Source organism: Leptonotus elevatus, chromosome 6 (genome assembly GCF_054856555.1).
Source record: "Leptonotus elevatus isolate MCC_2025b chromosome 6, RoL_Lele_1.0, whole genome shotgun sequence".
In the NCBI taxonomy this organism is placed as follows: Eukaryota; Metazoa; Chordata; class Actinopteri; order Syngnathiformes; family Syngnathidae; genus Leptonotus; species Leptonotus elevatus.
In genome coordinates, this window is record NC_141244.1 from 6,984,182 (window position 1) to 7,009,063 (window position 24,882).

General features: G+C 40.6%; 1 protein-coding gene across 6 annotated transcripts in view; it reads right to left on the bottom strand.

The window, feature by feature from the left end:
* The window catches only part of ibtk (inhibitor of Bruton agammaglobulinemia tyrosine kinase), a 43,351-nt gene that overhangs the window by 16,418 nt on the left and 2,051 nt on the right, over nucleotides 1–24,882 (bottom strand). For 4 of the 6 annotated variants that reach the window (XR_015095292.1, XM_086077417.1, XM_086077418.1 and 1 more), the window contains exons 4-27: nucleotides 24,679–24,803; nucleotides 23,432–23,542; nucleotides 22,686–22,856; nucleotides 20,866–20,983; nucleotides 20,447–20,627; nucleotides 16,874–16,997; nucleotides 16,144–16,321; nucleotides 15,795–15,948; nucleotides 15,242–15,307; nucleotides 13,970–14,354; nucleotides 13,590–13,840; nucleotides 13,423–13,509; nucleotides 13,258–13,340; nucleotides 12,664–12,701; nucleotides 12,448–12,544; nucleotides 12,224–12,325; nucleotides 8,636–8,753; nucleotides 8,152–8,212; nucleotides 6,285–6,412; nucleotides 5,478–5,590; nucleotides 5,251–5,396; nucleotides 5,061–5,173; nucleotides 725–823; nucleotides 460–618 (exon numbers count right to left, since the gene is read on the bottom strand). Coding sequence is in view for 5 of the 6 variants with exons in the window: in XM_086077417.1 (XP_085933543.1) it covers nucleotides 460–618; nucleotides 725–823; nucleotides 5,061–5,173; nucleotides 5,251–5,396; nucleotides 5,478–5,590; nucleotides 6,285–6,412; nucleotides 8,152–8,212; nucleotides 8,636–8,753; nucleotides 12,224–12,325; nucleotides 12,448–12,544; nucleotides 12,664–12,701; nucleotides 13,258–13,340; nucleotides 13,423–13,509; nucleotides 13,590–13,840; nucleotides 13,970–14,354; nucleotides 15,242–15,307; nucleotides 15,795–15,948; nucleotides 16,144–16,321; nucleotides 16,874–16,997; nucleotides 20,447–20,627; nucleotides 20,866–20,983; nucleotides 22,686–22,856; nucleotides 23,432–23,542; nucleotides 24,679–24,803 (3,208 nt within the window). In the remaining variant the exon portion in view is untranslated. The remainder of the gene's footprint in view (nucleotides 1–459; nucleotides 619–724; nucleotides 824–5,060; nucleotides 5,174–5,250; nucleotides 5,397–5,477; nucleotides 5,591–6,284; nucleotides 6,413–8,151; nucleotides 8,213–8,635; nucleotides 8,754–12,223; nucleotides 12,326–12,447; nucleotides 12,545–12,663; nucleotides 12,702–13,257; nucleotides 13,341–13,422; nucleotides 13,510–13,589; nucleotides 13,841–13,969; nucleotides 14,355–15,241; nucleotides 15,308–15,794; nucleotides 15,949–16,143; nucleotides 16,322–16,873; nucleotides 16,998–20,446; nucleotides 20,628–20,865; nucleotides 20,984–22,685; nucleotides 22,857–23,431; nucleotides 23,543–24,678; nucleotides 24,804–24,882) is intronic. The other 2 variants (XM_086077419.1, XM_086077420.1) reach the window with 2 other exon arrangements.

Here is a 24,882-nt window from a genome sequence, read left to right on the forward strand (position 1 = left end):
AAAAGGTTTCTAAGAGTAACTGCATAAATGTCACAAGACGTATGCTCTTAACTGTTGTTGTAAGGTGACCTTAAGTGTCCAGAAAGGCACCTATAAATAAAATGAATTTTACAAGATGGTGACAAAGTACAGCCTTTGCCTAAGTGAATCTCTTTAATTCACTTCAAACTAGTCCCTGGCATGCAATGGTGGCAAAGCCATGTTTTTATTGCTTTGGCCTGAGCACAAAAACAAGAGTTTTTCAGCAAATAACTGTGGATAGGTTTAACATTTATGTGATTTTGCGAATGCCAAGCAGCTACTACTATACTGTATGGTTCACTGCTCAGTAAAATAAAAAAAATAAAAAGTTTCGGGTGAGCATGAGGTATTCTCTCCATCTTGGAGCATACCCATAACCGTCAATAGGATAAGCGGTATTGAATATGGATGGATGAATGGATCCTGGAGCACACTCACCAGGCCTTCCCACTACTGTTCTTGGATGGCGTGACTGTGGGGGTGGATTTGCATGCCGAGGAATCCACGCTGGTCTCTTTAGTGGCCAAGGCCAACATCTTCCTTTGCTTTTGGGACAATTTTGTAGGACTAGGAGAATATTTGGAGAGGGTGCTGACACTGAAGGTAGCAGAAAAAATTGCAGAGTGGATAAGGATACCAAAACTGTTGAGCATGCTGTAAAAGCAGCTATAGTCAACATGAATATGTCATTACGACGTTTTACCTTGCAAGGCTTTTAGGAGCTGCTTTGACGGTCTGCAAAGAGTTGGCTTCCATATCCATGATGGCTCTAAGATCCAAGACTGGAGGTGGATGGGAAGGCCTATAAAGTGGAATAACATGCAGTCACATCGCAGGGCTAGAATTAAATTGATTTACTTTGGCAGAAAACTTTGTCCCTTCAAAAAATGCGGGAGGAAAATACTGTACAGTGCCATGAAAGAGTACTTGCTCCCTTCCTGATTTCTGTTTTTTGTGTGCATATTTATCACTCAAAAAGGTTTCATTTCATCAAACCAATTTTAGTATCACAGAGACAACCCAAGGATCCGATATACAGTAGGTGCACTTCAACTGACTCTCAGTCTCAAAACTGCTTTTTAATCATGTCCAAAAACTGATTGTCACATGCAATGTATTTCTGTAGAAAAATATTGAAACACAAGATTTCAAATTGAACCATTTGGTCAACTGGAGGAACCATTCTAAGTCTCTCTAAATAGTCTTACAATTCCAACACCTATTGAAACATTTTTGGGTGTTTCCTATTCTATGCCAGCACATTGTCCTAATTCAAAATGTATGAAACAAGTATTGTGGGAATGTTGTGGCTTGGGTGTCACTAGCTCATCTCTAAGGGCCTGGGGTCCCACTTATCAAAGAGTATGTAATGTATATGTACACACAAGCGCTGAAAAATAACAAAAAAGATCTATCAAAATGTGTGTACAGATACTGTACATCTGTAGCAATTTTCCTTTGATAAGTCACAGCTTAACAACTTACTGTTATGGCTGGGGTAATGTCTTACTGCAAATCTGTACAGGTGCATGCAATGTCACAACAAGATGGCTGAAAGTTCTGCTCCCCGATTGGTGGAAATAGAGGCTCATCTCTCTAAAGACCTGCAACACCAGGAGGCAACCCAACCCTTCTCCCTGTCCTCCCAACTGGCCACGCCTGTGATTGGTTTGCTGTCCTTTGTTATTTAAGTAGGGGTGAACTGCCATTTGTGTTTAATAGGTTTTCCTCTGTTTTCCCAGTTAGGAAGGTAAGACTCTGTTTTTGGTTTCCTTGGTTGTTCAGGTTAGTTTTTACTTTATAGATAGAGATGTTTTGTTTGTTATGTTGGCCTTGGTTCACCCTGAAGTCTTTTGTGCTTGTATGCTGATGGAAGCTTGAACAGCAAATGTAAATAAATGTCTATTTGTTTTACTTGAAGATTATGTGTGGCTGCTTGGGATGTGAGGGAGTTGGGACCCTAGCTTTGTGTTGCGTCCTGCACACCCCGTAGGTGGGACGTAAAACGACACAGTGATCAAGCCCTCTACATGCCCCAATCTCTCCATATATGGTCAATGCAAGGCAGTACATGAAAATGGTTTACTGTAAACTGTGAGTAGTAAATCCAGGGGTACCTGGAGTTAATTACTAGTCAGAAGCCAACCCACCAACTTCTGTCCCCCATTTACTGAATGACACATGCACACCAGCTCACTCTCTTGTAAAGTGCCTCACTTTTTTGGGTCAAAAATGGACATGAGCCATAGTAGGTGTTTAAATAATTGGCAATAGAACCATAAGAATTGTAGTCCTGGTGTTATATGCGCTCTTCACGAGTGTAAGACTATGCAAACATGATTAACACACATGCACACCACACCAGAACTCAAAACTCAAAAGATCAGGGCACTTATGTGTCGCCATCTTGATTGTTAAGCACATGCATGTAAAATGGGGGTGGGGAAAAAAATCGATAGTGCAATACAGTATATTGTTGCGCTCTCTGTTGCAATAAATATATCGATACACTGAGGGCAGTATCGATATTTTATGACAGTACACCAACGGCACGCATATAATGGATTTACACCGCCATTCAGACATGTCAATGAAGCTTGAAACACAGTAATTTCTGGACTACAAGCCGCTACTTTTTTCACTTGCATTCAACCCTGCGGTTAATACAAAGGTGTGGCTTATCCATCAGATGACAAGGGGGCGCACTATAAAGGAAGCGCAAGAGTGTCAGGCTGAGCAAAACAAACCAAGTGAGCCCAAATACAGTAGGAGAGAGAACGAGAGTGAGACAATTTGCACCCTCATTATGGAAAAAAAAGTAGCGGAACCTGGTGCGGTAACATTAAAAACACCTGCGCCTTGTAGTCCAGAAATTACTGTACTCAACATAAAACGCCATCTACGCTAAGGCTAACTTAACTAAATAAAGCTTTACCAAACAATACATTGACGCCAATGCAATAGCCTTGGTGGGCTTTTACTTTGAAAGTCGGCCTGCACAGCGACATGACCGCCAGCTTGACTTCCCTTTTTGATGTGTTGGCTTACATATCGCAGTTTTTATTGAAATTACATATTTTCTATCAACATTATCACAATGCCATCCCGAAAGTACCGTATATTTATTCGCTAATTTAGGACGCTAAGAAACCGCTAGTTAATTATGCTGTCATTGTATGGATACGGCAAAAGTCTCTGACGTTAGTGGCTAGCAGCTAGTGTTAGCATTAGTGACGGGCTGGTACGGTGGCCCTGAACTGCAAAACGCAAAAAAAAAGAAGCCTGGCAACAGTAATGAGTGACAGCTACATGGCTTGCTATTACTTTTTCAATATCCTGGACCTAGGCTACTTTATATTTCACTGTCCATGTTTAAAGGAAGGGAATGTGCCTTAAATTGCGCTTGGTCTTTTTCATTATTAAAAAACAAAAAAACAAAAAGATAATAGAACTTAGTCTTCATTTATTTTATAAAACACCTTTACCAATAAATAAAAACATTCAACTCAAAATGTCAAATATTGCCGTTTAGATTATAGGAACACAACTTTAAGCCATTAATACCTTGTTATTTTATACATGGACCAGGTATAAAATAAGAATGTATCTGCCTCTTATTGCCCTTAAATTTGTGTTCCTAAATTTTAAACAACCATATTAGACTATGTTCCACTGCAGGCAAATGTGACCCAGATTGGATTTTTTTGCCCAAATATGACCTGTATCTGTCTTTTTTATGTCAGTCTGAACAGCTAAATTCTGATTTTTTCACATCCGACCTGGGTCATTTTCATATGTGGTCCTAGATCGGATACGTATCTGAATTTTTGCAATATGACTACAGTCTGAACGGCCAGGTCGCATATATACGACCTCGACGTCATCAAAAGTCCAATATGCGCTCCAGACGGGCGGGGGCATTAAGCTTGACGTATCCGCGAGGTCCGCACGGCTCGGGAGACGTACGTGAATCGGTAAAATTGTTTCGAGTAACATGTTGTGACTTTATTTTAATCCCACTTGAAACATGAAGTATAAAGATGACATTTGTGGTGGTGATATTAGTAATTTAGCCACGCAGACAGCTCATTTCTTACACGCGGCAATTACGTGACATCATCATTGGGAAGAGAAAAAAAAGAGAGGTCTCTGTGACGGCTCGCCTCATTTTCACAAAATATTATTTCTACCTCCTCCTGCATCACTCCTCTGTAGATATGAGATGGTAAAAATATGAGCCCCGACGATGGACATATAAAAGTCCGTGGCCCTGACACGCTGCTGGACCATACGTATTTACTTCCGCAAACAGCGTTGTGAATGACGTATCTTCTTCTGCGCATGCGGGTCACTTTGGGGACGCATTACATGCCCACAGCAGACGGACAGAGGTCGCAATTAATGGGTAATGTGAACGCTTACCCCAAAAAATCAGATTTCACCCAAAAATCGGAATTGAGCATTAAGACCTGCAGTGTGAACGTAGCCCTAGAGATTTTGAGTCGATTTTTTATTTATTTTTTTAATGGGCAAAAGTGTTTAATAAAATGCATCAATTTATCTTGTTTTGTTTTCTGATCCAAAGAACGATTCGATCTAGGACTCAAATCTATGATCTGATCCAAACCATGACTTTTGTGATCCGTTGTACTTAATCTCTCATGTCTTGTTTGTAGGGACGCTAACCCTCTAAATGGCGGTAAAGTAGGCAGAAGCGGTGGCGAAGAACTGGTGTCTAGACACTATTTACGAAGAAGAACAGTCTGCAAATTTTCACTGTCACTCACATACTGAATATCGTTATGTTATCGTTGAGAAGGTTCCTGACGATATGTCAAATATCGTAGGTGTCGTGATATCGGTATCGTAGGCCACATATCGTCACAGTATCGAATCGTGAGTTACCTGTGTCCCATCCCTAATGTAAATGTACAGTGACATACTGAAGCAGAGCTGATCCCGTGACGTTTAAGGAGATTGTGGCTTGCATCAAACCACACCTGGGATGAACTAAAAAGCTTTAGTAATTTCCATCTTACCCATGAATGATCTTTGGGATATCTTTCGGCCCAGAACTGGGGGGAGGTGGGAGGCCATCTCTTGTTAAAGTATTTGGTGGGGTCTTCACCCTCTGACACAAGACCCTCTCCTCCTGTGTATAATAAAACAAAATGATTTTCTTGTTTTTATAACATGTGACCATGACAGTACTCGCAATCCAACACTAACCACAGCTCTGTTGTGAAAAACTGGTGACTGCATATCTCTGGGGCTGCCCAGCCCCATGCAGCTACCCTCCGAGTCTGATGTGAGCAGCTCCTGCAGAGACTCAGTGGAGGTGCCTTTTCCTGTCTTTACCAGGCATGGGGAAACTGCTGAGAGCGGTAAGTGCAAGTCAGTGTAATTCTTGTGTGAAATGTATATACAGTATTTTAAGATTGCATGTGCAACCATACCTGCAGCGGGGGGGCTTTGAATAATATCAGACAGAGTGTAGCCTCCTGAGCTGTCAGAACGTCGCCTTGGTTTCTTTTTAGCCTTCATCTTAGCTTTTCTTAAGAGTACTTCCCTGCGGATAATCACGGACACATTGTTTTTGTCTAGTGTTGTTTGTAATTAAGCTGGCAAGTGCCAGATTGATCATGTGAATCACTCAAAGGAGTTCACACAATATCAATCTGGGAGTGTTTTAGTGTGATTTAATCGGGAAAGGTGGGACATTCAGTACAATACTTCAAGCTGATTGGGCAATGCGGCAACTTGTGCACGTCTAACAAACTTTTGTTTTGATCAATCACAGCAGCGGATGAAAATGTCATCGTAGGTTAAAAAAAAACAAAAAGCATGAATATCTTTACCACCTAAAAATGCATGAAGCGCCTCTTGCTCTTCATTCAACAAGGTTTATGTTAGGTTTGTTTGTTGTTTGGAGGGGATTGCATGTGTTAATGAGCAGGCTATGTCCTGGAGGAAGGGGAACAGATGTCATGATTATTCGGAATACAGATAAATAATGAACCATCTGCATCGTAATTCAAATCCACAGACAAAATGTCTTTATTTGTGTAGTTAAAGCCCTATATAAAAAGCAGCCCATTCAATTTATCATAATAATTATGCAATGCCACTACATGGCTGTGCGCCGTACTTTGCTATACAAACCAGCTTAAAAATCATCAGAGACTTTATAGGGGTGGGGGTGTCACTGCAGACATCGTTTTTAAGTTCAGAATTATAAAATAAGTGGTTATGTTGCTGTGTACCTGCTGGATTGGTCCAGTTCTGATTCTTGTTTGGGGCTGAAGGCAAAGTCAAAATCCTCATCTTCGTACATACTGAGATCTGGGGCACCAGGATATGGAGTGAGAACTCTTCTATTCATTGCTGAGATCTGAAAATAAATTTCTCAGCATGGTAACTGGAAGAAACTATTCTCAAGGCATAAATTCAAAAATGATTTACAAGCTGTTATTTCCGAGGTTAAAGTTGCATAATGCTGCTTTAACCGCCGCCCACCCCCGCCACCCATTTTTCATGTTGCTCTACAAGCCCTATTCATTATTCAGACATCCTTGAGTGTCTGAACTTGAAGTTGATCAAAAACAGAAAACACAATCAAACAAAAAGATTCAAAAATTGGTACACAAAATATTTGTATAACAATAGAAAAGAAACATCTCTGACTTACCAAGAATATATCTATACTATGCATGTGCATGGGTTGATATTCAATTCTGACTGTATGATAAACATGCGCAAAAATACTGTTATCACAGTATTAAAACTACACTTCTAAAATGACACCCAAAAAAATAAAACAGCATTTTGTCTCCATTTAACACAATATATTTTATTTAAAAACTATATACATAATGTATATACAGTATACAGTACAGGCCAAAAGTTTGGACACACCTCATGCAATACATTTTCTTTATTTTCATGACTATTTACATTGTAGATTCTCACTGATGGCATCAAAACTATGAATGAACATGTTATGTACAGGTACTTAAAAAAGGTGAAATAATTAAAAAACATGTTTTATATTCTAATTTCTTCAAAATAGTCACTCTTTGCTCTGATTATTATTTTTTGCACACTCTTGGCATTCCCTGGATGAGCTTCAAGAGTAGTCACCTCAAATGGTTTTCCAACAGTATTGAAGGAGTTCCCAGAGGTGAGAATGTCAAGAGTGTGCAAAATAGTAATCAGAGCAAAGGGTGGCTATTTTGAAAAAAATAGAATCTAAAACATGTTTTCAGTCATTTCACCTTTTTTTTTTGTTAAGTACATAACTCCACGTGTTCATTCTTAGTTTTGATTCTTTCAGTGAGAATCTACAATGTAAATAGTAATGAGAATAAAGCAAACACATTGAATGAGATGTGTGTGTGTGTCCAAATATTTGGCCTGTACTGTATACAATATTTGGTATAAAAGATATATGTATCATGTTAGTTCTAAATAAATAAATGTTAACATTGTCAGAGTTGCTAACCTATTGAAATTCACTTCCAGAACAATTTGTCTGAATTTCCATATTTTTAACATATTGTTAAGAACATTATGTGGAACCCCGTTACCACAGTATATCTTGCGGTATCTATATCGCACTAAATTATTAGTAGAATTGCATTAATGGCAATTACTATATATTAGCTTCATAAGGCAATTGTGCAAATTAATATAATATAATATAAATATAATACAATAATAATAATAAAAATTAACATGTTTGAAGATACTGTAAGAATTTGTAGTGTTTTATGATTAATGTCTACAAAAACCAAAGTCAACTATATTATTGTTTTGAATATTGAAATGAATCGTATCGAATCGAAAATCATATGGCTCCCAAACTTAATCGAACCGTATCGAGCCGTTCTGCTCGGAAAGATATCGTTCTTCAATCGAATCGCAACCTGTGTATCAAGAAACGTATCGAATCGGCCTCATGTCAGAGATTCACACCCCTAGTGACATCCAGCATTAGTGGTTATTGAAACCCTGACTTTTTAAAATTACGGTCAAATGTCAAAATGGTAATCGGCCCATGCCTAATCTATAACATACAAAAACGGTTAACAATAGTAGGAAAGTGTGTTAGGCAGACGTTAGGTGACTGACCATTCTCTTGTAGGCTGCAGAAAGCTCTACAAGCACTTCATCACTAAGACAATCCAGTGATCTAAAAGGTATCACAGAAAACAATACATTATAAGGAGAAGACAGAACACAAGTAGTAAAAATTATTCAGTATTTATCCAAAACCAACTTTAACTACTCTATAGATCATATCGCTGACGTTGGCCATGGTACGATCACTTATTTTTCAGGAAACTAAAATAATTGCATACTTTTGTGAGCCATTCACATTGCATTGTTAGAGAGCACGTCGTTTTCAGCTATTTAGATTGGTCAATAATTTGAATTTTTAAAAAAAATAAAATAACACGTGCCGATTGACCAATAGCATAGGTTTGTGAAAACATAAAATTTACCAAATTTACACATAGGAGGTTTCAGTCCAACGGCAGCAATACTTCACATTAATTGACATCTTAAGAAATACAATTTAAGTCATTGTATAAATATTAATCATGGTTCTCACTTTGATTCTAGTAGCGCAGCCATGTTCAGCACAATGAACTGGAAGCAGGAGAGTTTAAGTTGCTTTGCGTTGTACATGGAGGCAAATTCCAGCAATTCCGCTGCATTTCTCAGAGTTACTAGAAAGAACAAATTAGCTTAATTAGCCACTTATGGAAGGTTGCTGAAGAGTTACGCAATCAGGTGAAAGAATATCAGTTTTTATTCATTTATCAACTTAAGTATGATGAATTTCTTGAGGAAAACTAACAAAATATTTTCACACTAGTCGTTAACCCTCAGTGAGCTGTCACCTTACTGTGGTGGAGGGGTTTGTGTGTCCTAATAATCCTAGGAAGCAATGTTGTCTGGGGTTTTATACCCCTGGCTGGGTCACCTGTGGCCAACAGGTCCTAGATGAGGGACCATACAAAACACGGCTCTTGACCCTTTAAGATGAGAAAGATATTTGGAACATGTTTTCCCTTCCCTCACCGGGGCCCCCTCTCTCCCCCCTCTGAAGCCAGGCCTAGAGGTAAGGCGCAAAGGCGAGCGTCTGGTGGCCGGGCGCTATGGGGTTCCCATGTTCCCATGGGGCCCAGCCCGAAAAGGCAAAGTGGGTTCCCCTTCTCATGGACTCACCACCTGTAGGAGGGGCCAAAAGGGTCAGGTGTGCAGTGAGCTGGGTAGCAGCCAAAGGCGGGGACCTTGGCGGTCCATTCAACGGCTCCAGAAGCTAGCTCTTGGGACATGTAATGTTACCTCTCTGGCGGGGAATGAGCCTGAGCTGGTGTGTGTGAGAGGCAGAGAAATTATGACTAGACATAGCTGGACTCACTTCCACACACAGGTTGGGCTCTGGTACCAGTCCTCTTGAGAGGGGTTGGACTTTTTCCACTAGAGATGCCCACGGTGAGAGGTGTAAAGCAGGTGTGGGCATAATTATTGCCCCCCGGCTTGGCGCCGTTGGAGTTCACCTCTGTAGACGATAGGGTAGCCTCCCTCAGCCTTCGGGTGGGGGGGACTGGTCTTGACTGTTGTTTGTGCCTATGCACCAAACAGCAGCTCAGGCTACTTCCCCTTTTTGGAGTCCTTGGAGGGCGTGCTAGAAAACGCTCCCTGCCTCGTTCTGCTGGGGGACTTCAACGCTCACATTGGCAATGACAGTGAGACCTGGAGGGGTGTGATTGGGAAGAACTCCAGAGGCAGCTGACGCATACCGGCTGACCAAGCGGAACGCAGCTTCGGCAGTCGCTGAGGAAAAAACTCAGACGTGGGAGTACTTTGATGACGCTATGCAAAATAACTTCTGGGCAGCTTTAAGGAAATTATGGTCCACCATTCGACGTCTCAGGCGGGGGAAGCAGTGAACCATTACCAATGTGTATAGTGGAGACGGGGCGTTGCTGACCTCAACTCGGAACGTTGTGAGTCGGTGGAGAGAATACTTCAAAGGCCTCCTCAATTCCACGGACACGCAATCCTTTGAGGAAGCAGAGTCTGAGGACTCTCAGGTGCGCTCTCCTATCTTTGGGGTTGAAGTCACTGAGGTGGTTAAAAAGCTCCTCGGTGGTAAAGCACACTCCCCAGCCTCCCTGGTAAGGTCTATTTAGGGTTGCTGAGAGGAGGGTGCATCTGGAAGCTGAATCTTGGATTTAGGAGGAGCAGTGTGGTTTTCGTCCCGGTCGTGGAACAGTGGACCAGCTCTACACCCTTGGCAGGGCCCTCAAGGGTGCATGGGAGTTCACTCAACCAGTCTACATGCGTTTTGTGGACATAGAGAATGTGTTCGACCGTGTCCCTCGGGGAGTCCTGTGGTGGGTGCTTCGGGAGTATGGGGTACTAAAACCCCTGATACGGGCTGTTCGGTCCCTGTACGACTTTGGTGCACATTGCTGGTAAGTTGGCAGTAAGTCGGATTTGTTTCCAGTGAGGGTTGGACTCCGCCAAGGTTGCCCTTTGTCACATATTCTGTTCATAACCTTTTTGAACAGAATTACTAGGTGCAGCCGAAGCATTGAGGGGGTCCGGTTTGGTGGCCTCAGCATTGCATCTCTGCTTTTTCTAGATGTGGTGCTTTTGGCTTTTTCAAGCCGCGATCTCCAACGAGAGAAATCTAAGACCATGGTCCTCAGTTGGAAAAGGGTGGAGTGCCCCCTCCGGGTCGGGAAAGAGATCCTGCCCCAAGTGGAAATCAAGGATCTTGGGGTCACGAGTGGGGGCAGAAAGAAGCGAGAGATCGGCGGAGGATCGGTGCAGGGTCTGCAGTGATGCAGACTCTGTATCGGTCCATTGTGCTGAAGAATTAGCTGAGTCGAAAGGCGACGCTCAGGATTTACCGGTCGATCTATGTTCCTACCCTCACCTATGGTCACGAGCTGTGGGTTTGTGACCGAAAGAACAAAATCCCGATTAGAAGCGGCCAAAATAAGTTTCCTCCGCAGGGTGTCTGGGCCCTCCCTTAGAGATATGGTGAGAAGCTCGGACATCCGGGAGGGGCTCAAAGTAGAGCCGCTGCTCCTCCACGTTGAGAGGTGTTCCGGACATGTCCCACCGACGGGATAGCTTGGCAAACCACACCAATTTTCTTGAAAAATGAAATGGAGATGGACAGGCGTCCAATCAAATTTGTCTATTTGCGTGACGTCGTCTTCGTGAGCAACGTCACTCTAAAAGTTTTTCCTGCAATAATGACATAAGTCATTCAACTACTGTCTCACTTCAGCTAGTAGCCATGTTGGACTTTTACTCCGTCGCCCGAAAAAAAAAAAAAAAAAAACTTCAACAAGTCGCTTTTCTGACATCATGTCCGCTGTTGGCTCATTGGTTCATTCTACTGTCTGTTAGCTCAGGTTTGCCCCGCCTCAGAAATGCAACTGATAAGCCGGTTGACCAGACTCACTCTCTGGCAAATCCGCAAGTGAGTCTGGATTTCCAGGCTACCGATGGGAGGCCCTGGGGACGAGCAAGGACACTGGAGAGACTATGTCTCTCGGCTGGCTTGGGAACGCCTTGGGATCCGGTCGGAGGAGCTAGTTGAAGTGGCTGGGGAGAGGGAAGTCTGGGGGCTTCCCTGCTAAAGCTGCTGCCCCCGCGACCGATAAGCAGCAGATAATGGATGGATGGAAGGATGGTCGTGACCAAATTCAGAAAACAGGTGAGCCATAATGTTTGCAGTATGATTATGAGGGCACTCTGACATCAATTTCAGTCAAAAGCAGAGGGCGGTGCAGAATTAAAATGGCTGCACTCTATGAGATTGATAAAAAGGGATAGATTAATTTGCCTATTTTTTTATTCTACAAACACAATATTAATCAGATTATAAGATTAAACAGTGATGGCACATAATACATTATTGCAAAGAAAAATGTTGCTTTTGAGTTCCCCTGTAGCTATACTAACATGACATCTCACACAGTGATACATTGTGAACTGAACTATCTGGCTTATTCTTCACCAATATGTAGGGAAAAAAATAAACAGCAATATCAAAATGTTTTTAACATTGTAATATTTATATTACCATTATGTAAAGAATAGAACAGGGGAGACAGGTTATATTGTAGTAACTTTGGCAAGAGATTAAAAAGAGACAAAAGTTACATACAATTCTCTGTGATGACAACCTCGCACATTTCCTTCAATCGTGTGATCAGCAGCTGGTCAGCGACAACAAGCACGTTGCAGACAAATGCCACATTCACAGACTCTGTGGTGAAAAGCAAAACAACAGCATATTTTTGAGTTTCATATGTATCATCATAACCTATGTAAATAAAAAAACAACTTGAATTACAAATCATGTTTCAAGCATGTAATGTGAGGAGTTACCTTTAACGGTGGGGCAATCATCTGTGTAAATATACTCAAGAATGACAAACAGAATGTCTGAGCTGATGGGCATCTGAAGTGCAGTACAAGCAGTAGCCTGAGGAGGGCAACAAAGCATCAACCATTGAACTAATGTAAGGGATATGCCAAGAGAAAGCAAAATGTTTATTAGCAACACTGACAAGATGGTTAGAAAAAAAAATCAGTACAACAAACCTCAATCCATGGATTGCTAAGCATACTGTGGAAGTATTCTGCAAAAATTGACACAAACACGTATTTAAAAGGAAAATCAAAATTGACTTTCCAAATGCTTGCAAACCTAGTATGTGGTCCAAGCGATCCATCGAAGGATATCGTAAGTAAATCTTAAAAGCTTCTATGCGCTAGCTATTTCTTTTAATTTATGCTTACACAAAAATGTGGGCAATTTACAAAATTTTGCTTGTCTGTCATTTGTCAGCGTCGAACACCCTTCCGTCATCGTCAGTCTGTCATTTTGTTTCAAGCCGAACCAAACAGTAATCAGCAGTCCGTCATTTTATTTTAACCATGCTTCGGTCATCACTTCGTCACTACTATTTTAGGACCCACAGACATACGTGCACAATTCCGTAAGTCCATCATTCATCAATCGTCAACAAAATGGCCAATTCTGGTTCATATTGCAGAGCATGATGTTGAATTCAAATTTTTTTGTCAAATTGTTCATGTTTGTTCATTCACATTAGAAAAACAAATACTTCTAATATAAATAAAGTGTCCCGTTTTTGGGTGTACCATAATTGTGTTGTTTATTCAACTTCATACCTTGTCTCGCACAGAGGACACTTTTATGGCAAGGAAACTCTTTGCCATCTTCTGACTTCAAAGTAATGTCACACAGGTAGGAACTGTAAGCCACAAGCGGAGAGGAGGATATATTTTTTTACATTCAGCGCACACAAAAAAACCACACAGTTTTAGAACACCAACCATTTCTTTTGGTTGAATTTAAGTTTGTTGCCGGTTTTCTTTTGTATAACATTGACCTTTCCACCCTCATATTTGACACCATCCAATCTGTCACAGGAAAATAAAGTATTTTTATAAGAAATTGAAATAAACAGGATGTCATGTAGGATTCAGAACATAAAACTCACCGTGCAGAAAGGCTGCCCAGGCCGAGCTTCTTTGCTACTTCCTGTAAAATTTTCACTGGGTTGTCGCGTCTTTCATTGTCACCTTTGTCACCTTTACTTTTCCCCTTTTTGCCAGGTTTGGAGCCTTTGCTTGTTTGCTTGTTACAATCTCCTTTGGCTGCAAAGGGAAGGGAGCGATACACTTCCAGTGCTGAGCGACCTCTAAGGCCCAAGTCCTGCAGGTTGCTGATGAGCCTCTCCTCCTCTGAATCCTGGCCCAAGAAAAAAGGACAGTGGTTACAGGACATAACTACAGTATATAATACTATGACTTGGTCTGAAAAGGATTGCTGGCAATAGAGGGACCACAGTCCAAAAAGAACGATGGTAACTTTTCATACCTGGCTTTGTTCTATCAGAGATCCATGGTGTCTAGGTCGGAACCCATGCACCAGAAGCTCACAGTTATCTGTGTAGATGAAGTGCAGGGCATATTCCAGCATGTCCGGTGGAATCTTCTCCAAAATTAACAAGTCGCAGCCCACGGCATCTTCACTCTTCTTCACTTCTTTATCAAGCTCTTCATCAATCCCACAACGCTCAACCATAAAGAGTTTCCGGAAGAACTCAGACCTCATGGAGAGGATATATTTGTGAGCTGCGAAGGTGCGATTGCCTGCTTGAAGTGTTACATCATGGATGCTGTCCATTTCATCTGCTTCCTCCAACAGTTTCTGGAAGTGTGTGGCAAAGGAGGATGGCGAAATGCTGGGAATCTCATATAAACTGGAACACAAGAAAACATTTTAAAATGCTTAGTTAAATTGTAGTTTTGAGCAAACAAAGTGGTGTGAAACATCCAGAACAGAACACTGAACCAAGTAATACACAACCTAAGAGCCCTTTTCAAACTGCACTGGCTCAGTGTGAAAGGGTCGCTTAGCGGAACAACCAGGCAGACAGCAGTGACCACTGGCCAGTGAGCCCATATTTGGAAGTGCTTACATAGTAGCCTAAGGCTACTATAGGAAGTAAAGACGGAGACTTTTGCAAGCCGTTTTAGACGAAAAGTAGATAACACCTCGACAAGATATATCTTTCATTGTTGCAAAAATAAAGTCCTGGCTTTGCTCATTTTAAGAAGTAGGAGACAAGCAGCAGAAAAAAAACCTAATGGCTTGGCAGGAATTTGGATGGATAGTTCTTGTGAGCAGCTTCAGTTCCACCAAAAACATTTCATATCACGTCTGTTAAAATTTATGTCTTCTAGATACAAGTAGTAGTAAAACTACTTTGTCACAAGAACTTCCCATAATTTACCTAATGTGGAATGCAGTATTTGAAGTGGATGATGAGCAGTCAAAAGGCAGCGGTTTCAAAAACATGTTAACATCAGCCAGTAGCTAGAAAGGTTCTCATGACTTGGTAATTTTATTTTATTTTTTTAAAACTCAACACCAATGTTGAGCCAAATCATATCAGCTAGTAGCCAATGATGCAACTTGGCCATCAGGGAAACTGCTCCTTGTTCTAGGCCCACCAAAGCAGCAGGTTCTGCATGATGGGAATTGGGCCCTGTTTGTGTGCTGTAGAATAATTCCCCGCTCGCCTTCCACTTTGATAGTACAGGCCGAAAAGTTGTCGTAACGGAGCCTGGCTTGTTTTTCCCTTACCCAGTTCTCCCTTTGCCCTCACTTATGCTGTTGATGATCTGCCGATGCAAGTGGCTATGCCACCTTCTGAAACAAATATAACACATGACTGATTGTTGAGAGTACGGTTAGCACATCTGCCTCACAGTTCAGACATCATGAGTTTGAATCCAGGCTCCTCCCACATTCTAACAACATGCATGGTAGGTTATTTGAAGACTTGTCCTAAATTGTCATTCAGAATGAAATTGAGCGCAAACGACTGTTTTGTCTATACGTGTCCTGCAATTGGGTGGTGACCAGTTCAGGGTGTACCCTGCCTCTCGCCCGAAAGTAAGATGAGATAGGCTCCGGCATACGTGCGAACCTAGTGAGGTACAACCTGCAAACCTAGTGAGGTACAAAGAATGAATAGGTGGTTGGATGAAACCTTGTTGATATGACACAAAACGTCATTGTGGAGTAGTAAAGTCGACTAGTCTGTTTAACTACTAGGAGCTATCACTACTTTCCAGCACTGACTTAGGTCCAGGAATGATCAACTGGACTTTTATACAATACAATGATTCTGTACCTTGTTCTGGGATCAACCTGAAGCAATCCAAAATTTCGACCACTGGAGTCCATGGTGATGCTGACAGCTCTGTGAACGAATGGGAGCTTTTCCAGACGAATTCGCTCAAATATGGTGCCAACATCTGAATGTCCACAAACCTCCACACTCATCTCTGATGTATGAATACATACATGAACATTATTAGATCAGGCATAAGACTTCTTTCGTACCAATTTTTAGTAAGTAACCAGTTAACATGTGCCATTTTCCTCTGTAGTACAAAAATCAATAAGTATCTTGATAGAATACTAATCTAACAACTTTATGTGATTGATGCAAGTTACCATCACTATTTCACTCAACTTACCTTTTTTCTCACTGCACTTTTTATATTCTCCAGCCCACACACCACTGAATCCCTCCCCCTCCTGAGTCACAAACATCATGCCATTTTTGCTGAGAGCAATGTCGGACATGAAAACCTGGCGCCCATACGCCCACCGGCATAGTCTCATCGAGCTACCTGTGGCGCGCCAGCCGAACACCTGACAGGGATGGAAAAATACAGAAGTTACTCAAAAATCTTAGTCATCATTTCCATCTATAGGTCTCCATCGAGACAAGATTGGTTGAGATTGTATAACTGCCCACTATTCACCAATGGGTTATATAACAACAGACAAAAGCTATGATAAAAAATTATACAATTTTAATATACCATATTAACGGTACGCTTTTACGCCCCAAAAACTGATTTTAGTCAACCATGTCACATCAAGAGCAAAGAACAGAAGCGTCTGCTGTTTTTCAGCAGCAAACAAACATACATGTGGCATACCTGTACACATTTCTTTGATTAATGGGCATCAATGGAAGACGCATGATGCACATCCATAGTTGTATGTTGAAAATTACAGAATTAGATACATAGTGCTCAAAATCAAATCCTAATCTGTTTTTTCACTTGAATTTACTTAATTTACTTCCTCAGAACAGAGGTTGCAAGGTTGTAAAGGTAATAAAACTGCAACAAGGAATGCTGTCATGGTCATTTCAGTTGAAAAAAGGGAAAGTACGTAACTTCTGGCTGCACTTACCCGACCAGCTTCATCCAAAGCCAAGATGGACAACTTTTCTCCTCCGCACTCATTTAGAATCTGGGGACTCACACGATGGTCGAGATTTCCACCACTGACAAGGACTTTCTTGATGTTGAGCTGCCTGAACAGGACCAAGACCAGACAATCAGCATGGCCTCAAACAAAAACAGAAACTACAATCTTGCGACAAAGCAGGTGGTTTAATAGTATGTCGTGACATTGATGTCAGACGAGGGAGTGAAAACTAACTACTTTCTTATTTAAAAGGGGGCTTTTATTACACTATGCTACAGAGTATGTGATTACAGTCCGTCATATGGTACCGGTTGTATTTTTGTTCTTCTGTTCCAATGATGCTTGCTTTGTCCCAGTCCATGATGTGGTTTTCTCATTTGCAGTGGTCTGATATGGCAAATTTTAGTTTTTCTTCTGTGGCACTTTCCTTTTCTGCTCTGGTGTAATGTGTTGCTGTTTGTCACATTCCTTTTGGTGTTCTTTTTTTTCTTATGTTGAAAGATCTTCCTGTTTCCCGAACATAGGTTTTATTGCAGGTTATTTCATATATTACATTGCATTTATTGTCTGGATGTATACTGTCCTTTGGATGCACTAATTCCTGCCTTACTTTTTTGTGTGGCTTAATTATTGTACCTACATTGTGTTTTCTCATTACTTGCTGTATTTGTTCTGTGACACCTCTAATGTATGGTAATTTGATTGTTTCCTTGTATTGATTGTCTGTTCTTTAAAAAAAATTCTCTTGTTTATTTTTTTACCTTTTTCTATTGCCCATCGTGGATATTGAATTTTTTTTAGTGCCGTTTCTGTGTGTTTCTTCTCTCTTTCTGTCTTCCATGTCCGTAATAATGCTTGTGCGTTCAAATTATGTTCTAACAACTAACAGTTTGTGTGCAATGGGATGTTCTGAGGTCCAAAGTAGATACTGGTCCGAGTGCGTGGGTTTCCTGTAGACTGTGGTCTTGAAGCTGCCATCCTGTTCGTGATGAATATTTATGTCCAAAAAAGAGAGTTCTCCTTGTTATTTTTCCTCATGTATGAACTTGATATTTCCAGTTTTGTCCATTGTGTTGAGGTGGTCTGTTAAATCTTGTGTATGTCCTTGTTTTACTTCTCCCAGAATGTCATCCACGTATCGTTTCCATAATGTGGGTTTATAGTGTGTCTGTGCTATGGTGATGGCCCTCTCTTCCAGGTACTCCATGAAGAAGTTGCTCATGATGGCTGAAAGAAGATCTCCCATGGCAAAACATTCCTTCTGTTGATATATTATGTTTTTATTTTGAAAGTGTGTGGATTTTGCAACAAAAGTGAGAAGTTGCATAATGTCTAATACTAATACATTTGTGCGGTTTTGAGTGATTTGTCTCGGGTTAGTCTCTTCTTCACTATGTGGAGGGTGACGTTTTTTTGAATAATGATACCACATCGTGTGATATTAATATTTCATCCTGTTCTAGTAATAATGTCTTTGAGTTCCTCTGCCAGTTGTTTTGAGTTTTTACAATGATGTTCAGTTTTTCCTAGGAGGGGTTTGAATGTGTCCACTAATGTTTTAGAAAGATTGTAAGTAACTGATCCTGTACTGTCTACTATAGGGCAAAGCGGAGTACCTATTGTATGCTTTGGTAGTTATTTTTCCTGCTTTGACTAATGGTTTTAATCATAATTTAAGTGTTTTTTTCTTTTCCTCTGCTGTTTTTTTTTGTATTTCATGTGTGTCTCTATCTGCCAATAAAGTTTGCATTTGTGTGTTGTACATATCTGTGTCCATAACAACTGCCGTCCTACCTTTATCTGCCGGGATGATGATAATTGTGTTATCTTTTTTTTAGCGTGTCTATGGCTAACCTTTCTTGTTTTGTAATGCTCTTCGGTAATTTGTTTCCTGTAATCGTGTTTCTAAGGTCCGCTTTTACACCTGGATCCTGTATTTTGTTGCATGCTAATTCTGTTGCTAGTATGAAATCTTCGTGGGGTATCCTTCGGGGTGTTATGGGGAAATTAAGTCCCTTTTTTAGTAAATTTTCCTCGTTTTTTGTTAACGTGCAACTAAATAAGTTTGCATCAGCTGATAAGACACGTCTCAACTGTCAGTTTGACAGTTTCTGAGGAAGGTGGCAGTCGTCGCCGAAACTAGTCAAGATGCACAACCTTTTTTTGTCGTAAAATAGAAAAACCACAGGACGATATAGATTTGTAGACACGATGAATTTTTTTAGCCATTTCTCTTCGTTTGTTGTAACGCAGGCTTCCCCAGTCCTGATCTTTGAAGGCCGGAGTCCAGCAGGTTTTAGATGTTTCTGTCCCCCAACACACCTGATTCACATAATAAGCTCATCAGCAAGCTCTGCAGTAGCCTGATAATATAATCCTGATCTTTAGAATCAGGTGTATTGGTGGACAGAAAGGTCTAGAACCTGCATGACTCTGGCCCTTGAGAATCAGGATTGGGGAAGCCAGTTGTAGAGGGCCGATGTACAAAATTAAACATTTCAAAAATAAAATGTAAATGCACCAACAATTATAGCCAAAAGGCAAATTTTCATTGATAGTTACTCTGCCATAAGGAAAATGGCTAATGTGAAGCAACAACAACAAAAAGCACAATTTAACAGGAAAGCAAATAAAATGAATAATACAGACACAATCACACAAAAACGACTGACCAAATGAGGAATTTCACAATCTACTATAGCAACCCCTCTAGTAAGCACTGCTGCAGCTGAACTAAATGTGTAATATTGAACCCTGTGTGATACCCGTGACAAGATCTTTAAAAGTGGATTTTGTATTGAGAAAATAGCTCATCTGCCTCTCATTCTTCAGTAATCTTGGACATGACAGGAAGAATGCTTGTTGGTCTTTAGTTTGATACTGAGTGAGGGTCCCCAACTGCGGTCTCCCATTGTTCATGGAAACTACCCTGAGTGAACGAAATATTTACAAAGGGAGTTATAGGTTTGGTCAAGACATGGACAAGTTCCTTAATGGCAACAGTGTCCATTTCATACACATATTTTGACCATTTGGAGTTGAGTGAATAGATTATCTTTGCTACTTGAGTTTCAGATACTCTTCCTAAATTAAAAAGTGGCACAGCCAGGTTTAATAGCTTGGCACAATACTGCTGATGTGAAAGAAAACTTAGTAATATTAGCTATGGATTCAACAAAGTAATTATTTAAAGCTTCAGCTACAACCATCTTTCATTTGTTAAGAGTATTATTTACCTACCGGTATAATTCAATGTTTTTTTTAGAATGATTTACTCCAGTTAGTTTCTTAATTTTCTGCAATATTATTCTGAACTTTACTTTTTTACCGTCATTTAAAGAAAGTCATTTCCTTGGCTTTTCTAAGTTTACTTGTTTTTTAATGATGTACTGTAAATTTGTGCCTATCAGTTGTTAGTTTAGACTTTGATGTTATTTTTTAAGAACTGATCTAGATCTTTCATCATTTGAAGTATGCTTTCATTTATCCTTGGAAAAGTAACCATTTTATTTCTGTTTCTGGACTTTTTGGAGAAGTCTTTCATGAGCTACTGACCTTGAAGCTATCTTTTTACACTGGTAGTCAGCCAACAGGTAGACATCTCCTTTCTCAGTCACGATCACAGTCGCGCCAACACTTGCGGCAGCCATTGCTATGGTGACATCCTTGTGGTGTAGGGCAGATACCTGCCGTGGGGCTGTTACACATTTCTCCCCATTGGGGTCCAACAGGTAACCTGAAAACCAAGACATACACTCGGCATTAATACACCCAATAGCAGCTGTATTTTAATGTAATAATATTATAATGTGTTTTTAACATTTACCTCAAACATAGTAATAATCAATTAAAAAAACAATTTACAGGAAAAACTAATAAATGTTTTACGCTTCATTTTAACACAGTAAGAGAACGGGTGATTTTTAACTGCTATAATTTGTCACCTAGCCAAACCAGTTATTTGCAGGTCTTACCAAGCTGCCCTCCATTGAGTCCCATTGTATAAACTGCCTCCCTAGTCCACAGCACTGTGTGAAATCTTCCGGCTGCAACTCCAATTATAGTTCTCCCTTTTAGTGTCTTGGAAAACACCTATGTACCAAAGGAATGAGACAAAACCAAATAAACAAGACATAGGGATTTGTAGACTCATGTGGTTCATAATAACTATTACAAAAACCAATTCCCCAAAAATTGGTACACTATACAAATAGTGAACAAAAACTCATGCAATAATGTGGAAGTGCCAAATTTCAATATTTTATTCACAATAGAACATCGATGACAGGTCAAAAGTTTAAACTGAGAAAATGCATCATTTAAAAAGCAAAATATGTTGATTTGAAATTCCATGGTGTCAACAGATCTAAAAAAATAATAATAATAAAAAAAAGTTGGGACATGGCCATTTTCACCACTGTGAGGCATCCCCTCTTCTTACAACAGTCTGCAAATGTCTGGGGACCGAAGAGACAAATTTCTCAAGTTTAGAAACAGGAACGCTGTCCCATTCTTGTCTAACACGCGTCTCTCTAACTTGTCAACTGTCTTGGGCTTTCTTGGTTGCACCTTCCTCTTTATGATACGCCAAATGATCTCTATAGGTAAGAGATCTGGACTGCAGGTTGGCCATTTCAATACCCGAATGCTTTTCCTACGCAGCCATGGTGTTGTAATTGATGCTGCATGTGGTCTGGCATTATCATGATGAAAAATGCAAGGTCTTCTCTGAAAGAGACGACGTCTGAATGGAAGCATATGTTGTTCTAGAACCTGAATATACCTTTCAGCATTGACGGTGCCTTTCCACATGTGCAAGCTGCCCATGCCACACGCACTCATGCAACCCCATACCATCACAGATGCAGGCTCCTGAACTGAGCGCTGATAACAACTTGGGATGTCCTTGTCCTCTTTAGTCCATATGACATGACGTCCCAGTTTTCCACAAAGAACTTCGAATCGTGATTTGTCTGACCACAGAACAGTTTTCCATTTTGCCACACTCCATTTTAAATTACCTCTGGCCCAGATAAAACGCCTACGCTTTAAGGTCCTGTTTAGAAATGGCTTCTTCTTTGTACTGTCGAGTTTCATTTGGCAACGGCGGCTGGCACGGTGGATTGTGTTCACTGACAGTGGTTTCTGGAAGTATTGCTGAGCCCATTCTGTGATATCCCTTACAGTAGCATTTCTGTTTGTGGTGCAATGCCGTTTAAGGGCCCGAAGATCATGGGCATCCAGTATAGGTTTTCGGCCTTGACCCTTACGCACAGAAATTGTCCCAGATTCTCTGAATCTTTGGATGATGAGATACTGTATATGATAACTTCAAACGCTTTGCAAAAATCTTTCTGCGCAGCACTGTGGGAATTGGTGATATTCTACCCATCTTCGCTTCTGAAAGACACCGTCACTCTGAGAAGCTTTTTTTCTACTCAATGATGTTGCCAATGGACCTCATTAGTGGTAATTGGTCTTCCAGCTGTTCATTATAAGTGCAATTGACTTTTCCAGCCTCTTATTGCTACCTGTCCCAACTTTTTTGAGATTTGTTGACACCATGTAATTTAAAATCAACATATTTTTCCATTACAATTATACATTTTCTCAGTTTAAACTTTTGACCTGTCATCTATGTTCTATTTTAAATAAAATATTTAAATTTGGCACTTCCACATCATTGCATTCAGTTTTTATTCACAATTCGTATAGTGTCCCAACTTCTTGGGATTTGGGTTTGTATATAGATGACATAAAACAAGGATCACCGTATTCTATATGCCATATTCACCTGTTTAGGAACATGTGCCGAAGCTGGCGGAGGAGTCAAACCGAGCTGGTGAAAGGTGTTTAGCCCAAAAGTGTAAACATAGCCGCCTTCTGTCAGCACCACTGTGTGGTCTTTTGCTGCTGCAACCTGAGAACAGTGGTGGGACATCAGACCCTCCACCATTCGGGGAACCTGAAATGAAGTGAGAAGATGGTGAAACAGAGTATGTGCAAATGGGAGCAAATGGTCCTTGGATATTTTATATGTAGCTAGGATAGGCACTATGCATTGTCCCCCCAGGGTAGCAAATTAGAAGCTACTAGGAGAATGTGTAATTCAAGACAAGTGGTGCGGTGTCAATTGAGCCTGCAAATGAAAGCAAAACAAGTACAGTACACATGTATGCTAATGCAGCCAATTGTCTATTTCTCTAGCACTTGTACTCAATTAGGTGACAGGTGAGCAGGATCCTATCCCAGCACTGTGAGAGGCACTTCCCTGGATTAGTTACCCAGCAATCCGAGGGCACATAAATGTATTGACTAACCAACTAAAAGAGACCAAACTTTGATGTGAAACAATTATTAGTGTCGTTAAGAATTTCACTATTGTGTTCAGGTAAGTTAACGATAGACTACAGCACGTTCTGTAGAACCACGTCCAGATTTGCCCATAGGAATACAGTAGAACTACTTCATAAAATAAGGACAGCCTGTATTTTTCCCCTACTTTTTGACCAAAATTCTGCCAAATACTGCAAGTCTCACCAGGTAAGTCTGTTCATCTCCATGGCCAAGCCGCCCTCCTTGTCCATGTCCACATGTGAACACCTGACCTTTTTGAGACAGGAACACTGAATGGAACTTGCAGAGTACCACCTAAAAGAGCGATGAGGAAGAAAAAAAACATTACTATTCGAATTTGTCATGTTTTACAACTCAAAATAAAATGAATAATAATAAATGACACTTTTATAACAGGCAGGACATCCATAAATATATTACAGGAGGGATAAATACAAAACTCATATCTCAAATTACTGTTTGCACTTCCAATTTGACCTCATGATAGATGTTGCCATCTTGTTCCATGTCCATCAGCCAAGGCCTCTTGTAATGATAGTAAAATACTATGCCAATAAAAAGGCTGGCGGACGAGAGGAAAAGCAAACATCATTACTAATACATGGCTCCCCTTAAACATTCAATAGAGCACGGGGATGTTTTGCCAAGTATGACATTGATGTGGACATTCACACATATCATGGCTGTTCATTTAATTAAAACATGTCAATGTGGAATTAATATTTAACCTCTGGCACCTGTTGCATTGAACTAAGAAGACAAGGGGAATAATATGCGGTGCCACTGAGTCATTGCATGATCATGAAATGAGATCCACCTGTACTGCAAATGGGATTCATGAAATGACCTGGGATAACAAGTACAGCAGTTCTGGAAAATTATGCAACACAAACACAGCGCTAAAGAGTAGCCCACAACGTCATCTCTCATCAAGTAGACATAAGAGCCTCCATGTGAAAAATTATGCAGGAAATTGAAGTCAGGTTGGCACAGCCTGGGAGTTAACCATGCAAACACAGGCTTAAGTGACAAATGAAAGTTTAATAATGACACTTAACTTAATGCTCTCTGTTGACATGGCTCTGCCATCACGGTGTACTTCATTTATATATGCGATAGTAACAAAATGCTGTATGCGGTCGTTACACTAATGAAACACACATTCTTGTGTGAGATCATTTATTTCCTCTCTCCTCTAGAGAGAGAGTTGCATAACACAGGACTCAGGAGACAGTGTTTTGCTGGGGTACCCAGGTGGTGTCCTCAATGGACAAACTGAAATGCTATTTTTTTTATGCAACACATACTGCCTTGTAGTGAGTTTGAATTCAAGTGGGACACTTTTGGCTAGTGTGACAAACATTTAGAAAACATATTGAATGTGGGATGTTTGGTGCGGCGAAGCAAGTTGATAAAAAGACAAAACCTACCTGCTTAATATAAACTCCGGTCCTGGCAAAGACATCCACTAGCTCAGGATGCTGGCGACTCTCTTGATTACCATGCCCAAGGCTGAAATTAGTATTGTTTCCCCATGTATAAACATCAGTTGGATCTGTAAACACACACACACATTTCTAATTAGAGGCATACCAATATTTAGCATAAGAATACTGTATCGATTCAGATTCTAA